The sequence below is a fragment of the Myotis brandtii genome, unplaced genomic scaffold (assembly GCF_000412655.1).
Source record: "Myotis brandtii unplaced genomic scaffold, ASM41265v1 scaffold3255, whole genome shotgun sequence".
Lineage (NCBI taxonomy): Eukaryota > Metazoa > Chordata > Mammalia > Chiroptera > Vespertilionidae > Myotis > Myotis brandtii.
The window spans coordinates 58,740-67,772 of NW_005362505.1; the positions used below are offsets into that span (position 1 = coordinate 58,740).

General features: G+C 40.9%; 1 protein-coding gene and 1 pseudogene across 1 annotated transcript; one reads left to right on the top strand and one right to left on the bottom strand.

Moving 5' to 3' along the window:
- The window catches only part of LOC102240330, a 7,319-nt pseudogene extending 6,398 nt beyond the window's left edge, over positions 1 to 921 (bottom strand).
- Positions 922 to 1,249: 328 nt separating this feature from the next.
- On the top strand, positions 1,250 to 8,010 carry LOC102240635 (putative selection and upkeep of intraepithelial T-cells protein 1 homolog; the record flags this gene model as incomplete). Its single annotated transcript, XM_014543428.1, has 3 exons — positions 1,250 to 1,324; positions 4,128 to 4,470; positions 7,670 to 8,010. Coding segments are annotated over 3 exons (759 nt in total), but the record flags the coding sequence as incomplete, so codon positions are not given.
- Between the last annotated feature and the right edge of the window lie 1,023 nt (positions 8,011 to 9,033).

A 9,033-nucleotide genomic window follows, 5' to 3' on the forward strand; every position in this document is an offset into this window, starting at 1 on the left:
GTCTCCCTGGAATTTCCCTTGGAAAGGAACAAAGAACAGCACTGCAGCATCAGGTGCCCAGAGGTGGAGGGCAGCAGTGAGAAGGAGCTTTGTTAAGTACTCTGCCTGGTTCTGGCACTGTCGTTCTCCAGGGACAATGGAGAGCTGCGTCAGGATCACAGGTAAGTGTAAGATTTAGGATCGAGTTCTCTGTTCATAGATGGTCAGCACTTCTTCCATCCCTTCCTTTTCCTTGTGCCTTCTGGGAGACCACCTGTCCCTACATTTCAAGGGACTTGACAGATATATATATATATATATATATATATAAAGATGCTATGAACAGAGATCCCAGTCTCCTCCAGGGAAAGTCTTTTTTCACTGTTTCTTTGTGGGTCATTTGAAACTCACTCTGCAGTATCATGTCACAACAAATGTTGGGCTGGATTTCTGGAGTCTGCTTTGTTTGGGAGTAAAGAAAATGTTATTCTTATGCATGTTATTCCCCAGGCACCTAGTCATGCAACCAGTCACCATCTATGTTTCTTCTCTCTCTTCCTTCCTTCCTCCCTCCCTCTAAAAATCAATAAAATTTTTAAAAGATTTGGAGTTTCCAGATCTAGCAAATAAATATTGCAGGATTCCAAATATTGAGTGGGAAATATGTATACCAGAAAGTTATTCACTGTGTGGACAAAAAAGGGGAGGTTCTATTGAAAGTAACCTCACACAGGTGTCTGATCATAAACTCCTAATTAGGCAAGTATTGGTGGGTCATCATGCCCCAGGCATATAACTTTCTAGTACAAGGTTTGTCTTTTCCCTAAGGAAGCTCTGTACATTGTTTCTGTGCATTTAGGTTAACACACTTTTTAAATAAACTGCAAACATCGAGAGAGCCCATAATCTAGTTAGCCCTGCCTTGCTTTTGCCCACCTTCATGTAATCTTCCTTATGTCCCCTCCTTAATTCCAAATACATAAAAAAAAGCTGCAAAACTGTTATTCTCCAGATCATTTGAGCATATGACCCAGACATATGTCTTAGTTTGGCTCATAAACTCATAAAAATTCTCTACAGGTTTGGGCATTCTTATATCCATAACTTTATTTGATATTCAAATAACTGGAACTCATACAGCACTCTTACAACATCTTCTGGCAACACTACTTGAAAGTTTATTAATGCATAAAAAACATGTGATTTCTGGAAATTCTTACTCCTGTTATCGCTGTTTCTGAACCCTCCTCACTTGTTATCACAGGTGTAATGGAAACTACAGGACCATCTCTCACCAGATACTTTGTTCCCATGCTCCTCCTTCAGATGGCAGCACCAAGTTCAGGTACGACCCTCTCTTCTACCTGTGTGAGTCCTGGCAGTATCAAGTATGCCAGAAAAAGCAAGAACCAAAGAAAAGGGTTAAGCTCTTTTGACCATTGTTCCTCAGGTTTAATACATAATTATGTAATGAGGACGTGTACTATAGGATCCAGCTTATGGCTGGGGAAAATTATTTCTAATCAGCAAGTCTTCTTTATCATGTACCTGGATTTATGTTAAATTCCTGGGAAAAGAAGCAAATGAAGAAGACCTAATACTTGCCCTTGAGAACCCAATATTCATATTGAGGAGACTCAGTGTATGTGTCACTCACACAGTGAGGAAGTGGCCTAGGATATGGGTCCATGTTAGAATCCATGTGAGTTATCAGTGCAGTGGGGCAGCCAGTGAGGAAGGAATAGGTTTGTGGGAGCCAACACGTGGTAAAATTTGCCTTTGTAAGGGGATCTATGCAAAGCAGAAATAAATATAGCTTATTTAGAGACAAATATAAGCAACGCCTGAGACAACAAATGGCATAAAAGATAAAGTTTCTAGTAAAAATTACTTGTTAAAGAGTAGAAATCTTACTGGTGCACTTTTTTTTGTATACTGTCTTTGGCTGATAAAAGTAACGCTTCCATGAACATTTTACACATGCATTTGACAAAACCTGTGAGTACATAGGTAGGAAATATTCCTATGCATAGAACTGCTGGCCAAGGTTATGTGCTATTTTATTATGTTGCAAATGTTCTTCTGAAGTAGTCACCAGCATACATTTCCACCGCCAGTATATTACATATCCACCATTATGGTATCATACAGAATTATTTTACCATTTTAAAAATGCTTTATGCCCCACCTACTCATCTCTTTCTCCCTGTGAAGCCCTGGCAAACACTTCTGTCTACTGTCTGCATATTTTCGCATTTTTCAGAATGTCATGTAGTTGGAATCAAAATGTAAGTCTTCTCAGAGGGGCCTCTTTTACTTAGCAATGTGCCTTTAAGGTGCTCCCATGTCTTTTCTTTTTTAATTTTTAAAACATTAATTTATTTTCCAATTACAGTTGACATACAATGTTATAGTAGCTTCTGGTGTGATTAGATATTTATATCCCTTTTGAAATGATCATCCCAATAAGTCTAGTATCCATCTTGCACATAGTTATTATAATATTCTTGACTATATTTCCTATGCTGTACTTGACATTCCTGTGATTATTTTATAACTGGCAATTTGTACATATTTGCTTTCTGCCTTTACACCCATTCTCCCAACCCACCTCTCATCTGGTGATCATCAATTTGTTCTCTGTATCTATGAGTTTGTTTCTGTTTGTTTATTTATATTTATTAGATTCCACGGAGGGTGAAATCATGTCTGTCTTTGGCTTATTTCACTTGTCATAATACCCTCTAGGTTCATCCATTTTTGTCACAAAGTATAAGAGTTCATTCTTTCTTATGGCTGTATATTATTCCATTGTATATATGTATTACCTCTTTTTATCCTTTAGTCTATCAATGGACACTTAGGTGACTTCCATCTTAGCTATTGTAAATAATGCTGCAATATACATATGGATGCATATACAGGGTAGAGAAAAGTAGGTTTACAGTTGTTCATATGGAAATTAATCCTGTATAATAAAAGCCTAGGTGGTGTCATGTGCGACACCCTCATGAGACGTTGTCACAAGATGGCCCCCACAAGATGGCCAACAGGCGAGGGCAGTTGTGGGCAATCAGGCTGGCAGGGAAGGGCTCTTGGGGGCAACCAGGCCTGCAGGGGAGGGCAGTGGGGGGGACCAGGCTGGCAGAGGAGGGCAGTTGGGGGTGATCAGGCCGGCAGGAAAGCAGTTAGGGGGTGATCAGGCTGGCAGGCAGAAGTGGTTAGGGGCAATCAGGCAGGCAGGCAGGCGAGCAGTTAGGAGCCAGTGGTCCTGGATTGTGAGAGGAATGTCAGACTGCCAGATGTCAAACCAGCAGTCTGACATCTCCCGAGGGGTCCAAGATTGGAGAGGGTGCAGGCCAGGCTGAGAGACAGCCCCCCCCCACCCCAGCACAAATTTCATGCACTGGGCCTCTAATATAATAATACAAGAATAAACTCTGTGTTTCATGTACTCACAACTGTCAACCTACTTTTGCTCCACCCTGTATTTTTCAAATTAGTGTTTTGGATTTCTTCAGATAAAGACCTAGAAGTGGAATTTTCTGGGTTATATGGTAGCTCCATTTGTAACTTTTTGAGGAAACTGCACATTGTTTTCCATGGTGCCTACACCAAATTACAATTCCACCGAGAGTGCACAAGGGTTCACTTTTCTCTACATTCTCAATAACATTTATTTTTTATTTATTAATGATAGACATTCTGAAGGTGTGAAGTTTGATATCTCATTGTGATTTGGAATTGGATTTCCCTGATGATTAGTGCTTTTGAGCATTTTTTCATATGTCTATTGGCCAGCTGTATGTATGTCCTCTTTGGAGAAATGTCTGCTCAGGTCTTCTGCCCATTTGTAAGGGGTGTTTAGAAGCCATTGATATTTAGAATGGAAGAAATTCAGATTATCCTTAAGAGTCAAGTTAGAAATTAATGTGGAATTATTGAGAACAGAAATATATAATGTGTATATTTGCATATTTTTACAATATGAAAATGTGGCAAAATTGCCTTTAACATCTCACTGAAACATGTGGAATGTTGTGTGTGTGTGTGTGTGTGTGTGTGTGTGTGTGTGTGTGTGTGTTTGTGTGTGTGTGTGTGTGTGTGATACTCTCACTATTTGCTTACCATCTTCCTTCCCAGAACAGTTTACAGTGACTGGCTTACAGGGGCCAATCTTGGCTCCTTTGCGTGGAATAGTTGAGCTCACCTGCCAGCTGTCCCCACCACAAAATGCAGAACACATGGAGATACGCTGGTTCCGGGATCGCTATACACAACCTGTTCACGTATACAACAATGGCAAAGACCTGCATGTAGAAACTATCTCCAGGTATGTGGAGCGGACAGAGCTCCTGAAAGAAGCTATCAGAGAAGGTAAAGTGACCCTCAGAATCCTCAATGTCAGTGTTGATGACGACGGGCAGTACCACTGCTTCTTCACAGATGGTGCTTTCGATGAAGAAGCCATCACAGAAGTGAAGGTCACAGGTAGGGATGAATCTCTTTTTGGTTTCTACACATCCATGATTCTTAACCCATTTGAGGCTGAACAGTAGGAAAATTCTCAGTGTTTCTGACTATTGCATGGTTCAGTTAGCAAGTTCAAATTCAAGCATTTGTCTTGGAACTGAGAATAGTATAGGATTAAGAATGCAAATTGTGCCTGCACACATTACCATTTTCAGAACTGTCTTTCCATGTCCATATACACTATTAGATCTGTAAAGTATCAACAGATTTCTTTCAGGATTTATTACTATGCTTTTAATTATTTCTGACAACACTTTAGTGAAACCTGATTTTGTAAACTACCTAAATCTTTATAATAGTCTCCTTAATGACAATTTTTATTCCCATTTCTCCCTGACTCAGTTCACTGACTACTTAGTTTCAGACTAATTTTCTTAAATCGATTTCAAAAAGCCTTCATCTACAATGTTTAGTATCCTCATATATATATATATACTCCCAAAATTCACACAAGAAGTAATTTTGATAGAAAACATAGGTTTATAATTAAAAATTGTAATTTTTTTTTAATGATTCATAAAGTATATAGTATAGGGTTATGTATGGAATAGCACATCGGGTAAATGGCCTCCATGGCTTTGCTGGCATGTACGCAAAGCCGTGTTCTTCATTGGTCTTCATTGTCCCTGCTCCTGGGCCATAATTGGTACTTGGTAATGCTTATCAAATTGAAGGGATTGAAATCAAAGGGCAACAGATATTAGAATCTGATTCAATAAACCAAGTAAAATTAGGCTTTTATTTTTGTTGTTGTTGTTGTTAATGCTCATGCAAAATTCAAATCTTGCGTGAATTTTGGGACTATATATATGTGTGTAAATATATCTACACACATATATATACTAGAGGCCCGGTTCACGTATTCGTGCACTGATGGGGTCCCTCATCCTGGCCTGCGCCCTCTCACAATCTGGGACCCTCAGTAAATGTCAGACTGCCAGTTTCAGCCTGATCCCCACAGTCTGACATCCCCCAAGGGATGTAATAGTGAGTGAAGTGGCAGGCGGCCTGGGAGAAGCCTGAGCCTGGGGGGACACCATGCTGATCACACTCATCCTGGCCCCACTGTGCCTGCTGCCACACGGTAGCCACCACTTGGTAGCGCTGCCACAGAGGCGGGAGAGGCTCACGTCGCTGCAGCTGCACTTGCCAGTCATGACCCGGACGTCTGGCACCCATTGGTCTGCTGAGCAGTGCTCCTGCTGTGGGAGCACACTGACCACCAGGGAGCAGCTCCTGTGTTGAGCGTCTGCCCCCTGGTGGTCAGTGGACATCATTCAGTCATTGGGTCACTTAGGCATATAGATAGATAGATAGATAGATAAAAAAAAAAATATAGATATGTATTATATGCAAAAATATAGTATTTAAATCATTCACTTTACCCTTGAAGTATTTTGGATGACAAAGAAATTGTAGGGAGATGGAGGACTAAGAAACTAAAAGGTTTCACAAATGTGAGGGCACTAGTGTAGGGTGCTAGGCCCCCTCACACTTAACATTTTTATTGGATACTAGGGGCATGGTGCACAGATTCGTGCACCTTATAAGGAACTGTGGACCATAAGGCTGCGGTGGGCACAGAGGTGGGTCTCGGCCCATCCTCTGTCTTCCCGCCCAGCCCTTTCCACCGTGGCCCCCGGCCCCCTGTCTCCCGGCAGCCCCACTCCTGCCACTGCTACTCCCATGTGCTGATGGTGCTGGTCCCGCTTGCACAGGTTGATGGGAGCGATTAGGGCCAGTCCCAGCAGTGGGTGTGAGTGGGGCCAGTGCCATCAGCAGGTGAGAGTGGCAGCTGCTGCCCTGAATGCCCTCAGGAGCAGGAAGAGGTGGAGAAGGCCTCAGGGGTAATCGGGTGCCAGCAGCGGGTGTGAGCAGCATTTCTGGTGCCAGCTGTGGGTGCAAGCAGGGCTGGCACCGGCAGTGGGTCCAAGTGGCAGCTCCTGAGCCAGCAGCAGTTGCAAGCGGGGCCGGCACCAGAAGCATGTGCGAGCGCTGGGCGGGAATGTGGCACATGGGAGCAAAGAATTTCCAGTAACCACCAGAGGCTTGTCCTGATGACAGTGACTGGAGCCCCGCCTTGGTCTGGCGCCCCCATTCACCTACTCCACAATTTCGCCTTGGCCAATGCCCCCCATGTTCTGTGCTCTGCCACCTGCTGCCAATGTCTGTCATGTTTCGTATGCACCCCCTGGTGGTCAGCGCCTGTCATAGCGACCAGTTGTTTGGTTGGTTTTTCTGCTGTTTGGTCTATTTGCATAGTAGGATTTTATATAGAGAGATTATGACACTCAGTACTATTGCTTAGAGTTGAGCTATCCAAATGACAACCCTTAGCTGCATGTGACTATTTAAATTTATATTTAAGTTAAGTAAAATTAAAAATCAATTCTCAGTCTCACTGGCCAAATCTCAAGTGCTTAATAGTCTCATGTAGCAAATAGCTATTGTATCAGGCAGCACTGATATCCAATATTTCCATCATTGCAGAAGCTTATTGAACAGAGCTGCTCTAGAGTAATGCTTTAATTCTCTATTATTCTTTCTTTGCCTGTACATTTAAGCAAGCCTGATATTCCACGCAATAAACTGAATTTTTTTTTAAAAACTAGTTATTTTCTCTAAACTGATATAAATTGCTTTATTTCTATAATAGTAGTTGATTACCCATTTTATGCAAATACTCATTACATGCAAAGACATACTAATACATATAAAATGTCATTAAAGTTTTAAACACATTTATATTATTTGTTTACTTGTAACTGATGGCAGCTCAAACAGGACTAATGATGAAGATACAAGAAAAAACATTAAGCTATAAATTCAAGAGGACTGAGATCTTGACTGTTTATGTTCATGATTATATCTATATTTATTGCTAAGTCTCCTAGGTTTAGTAAATAACAAAAATAATATTTTTTAATTAATAAATGGAACAAACATGCATTTTCTCCCCTGAGTTGTTAATTTGTAAACCATAACTTCGGCCTGGTTTATCCTGTTTGTAGTGGAGGATCAGAGCCCCACAGTGCTTGGCTGTCAGTATAGCTAATGGAACAGGGATTAGAGTGGGGGAGGGGGGGCAGTCTTTTCTTTCTGTTTTTCTCAATTTCTTCACCTAAAAATCCTGTTTATCCCCTTTCATTCCAACCAGCTACAAGCTTAGGAATACAGATTCTTGTACATCCTCCTAATACCAAAGGTCTTTTGGTGGAGTGTAATACAGGAGGTTGGTTCCCACAGCCTCAAATGGAATGGAGAGACAGCAGAGGAGAGATCATTCCACCTACATCCATATCCCATTCACAGGACACAGACAAATTGTTCCACATGAAGATGACCCTTCTCCTTAAACAGAGCTCCCATAGGAATGTCACTTGCTGCCTTCGAAACCCTGTAACTGGTCAAGAGGAAAGGACAAGCATTGTCCTATCAGGTGAGATCAGTGTGCTTGTTCTTCAAATGATGACCATTGTCATAAAATTTACAAACTAAAGAGAAAAATTAATATACTCTCTTCACTTGGTTTCTAGGACATTACATTCTCTTGGCTTTATTCATCATTTGGCTCATTTTCTTCTTTCTTATTTTCTGCTACTTTGTCTTTTATCTCTACCCTTTTGATACAGGAGTTCCCAAGGCTTAGTCTTTGAGCGTTTTCTCTTGTGTCTTAATTCCATCTCATGGCTTTCCATACCATCAGTATGACAATGGCTCCCCAAATGGTATCTCCTACTCAGATCTCTCTCCCTAAATTTAGTCTTATTTCTAAACTCAGCATCTCAATGTGGAAGTCTAATAAATATCCCAAATCCCACACATCAAACACTGAACTCCCAATCACCTCCTGACTTGTATAGTCTATTGCCTTCCCAATCCACACTTCATATTCTTAGTTTCAAAGAACAAAATCCTTGAAGTCATTATTGATCCCCATCATTCTCTCATATTCTATATCACATTTGTCAAAAGATAATAGTAGGTCTGTCTTTAAAATAAATCCCAAGTCTCACCACTTTATTTCCACTATGCAAGTCTGAGACACTATCACTCATGGTCTGAATATTGGCAATAACATCTGAAAAGATCTCCCTATTTCTAGCCTTGTCCACTATGATGTATTCTCAACATATAGGTAGAAGAATCCATTTAAAACATAAGATACACAACATTACCTTTTATTCAAAACCCCGCAATGGCTCCCCATTTTATTCAGAGTAAAATGCCCCATAATGTCCTTCATTATCTGTGCACATTACCCATTTGATCTCATCCCCTAATATTCTTCTTTATCTGCTCTAGGCTATGTCCCCAAACATGCCAGACTTGCTCCTGCGTGGGGGTCTTTGCTCTAGTTGCTCCTCTTCCCAGAACACTGTAATTCCACCAAATGTCCTTATCTCCTTCAAGTTTATGCTCAACTCTTACCTTTTTTATAAGGACTACTTTATTTTTTTTCCCTTTTGTACATTTATGTTATCTATTTTATTTTTTTAAATCTTTATTGTTGAAAGTATT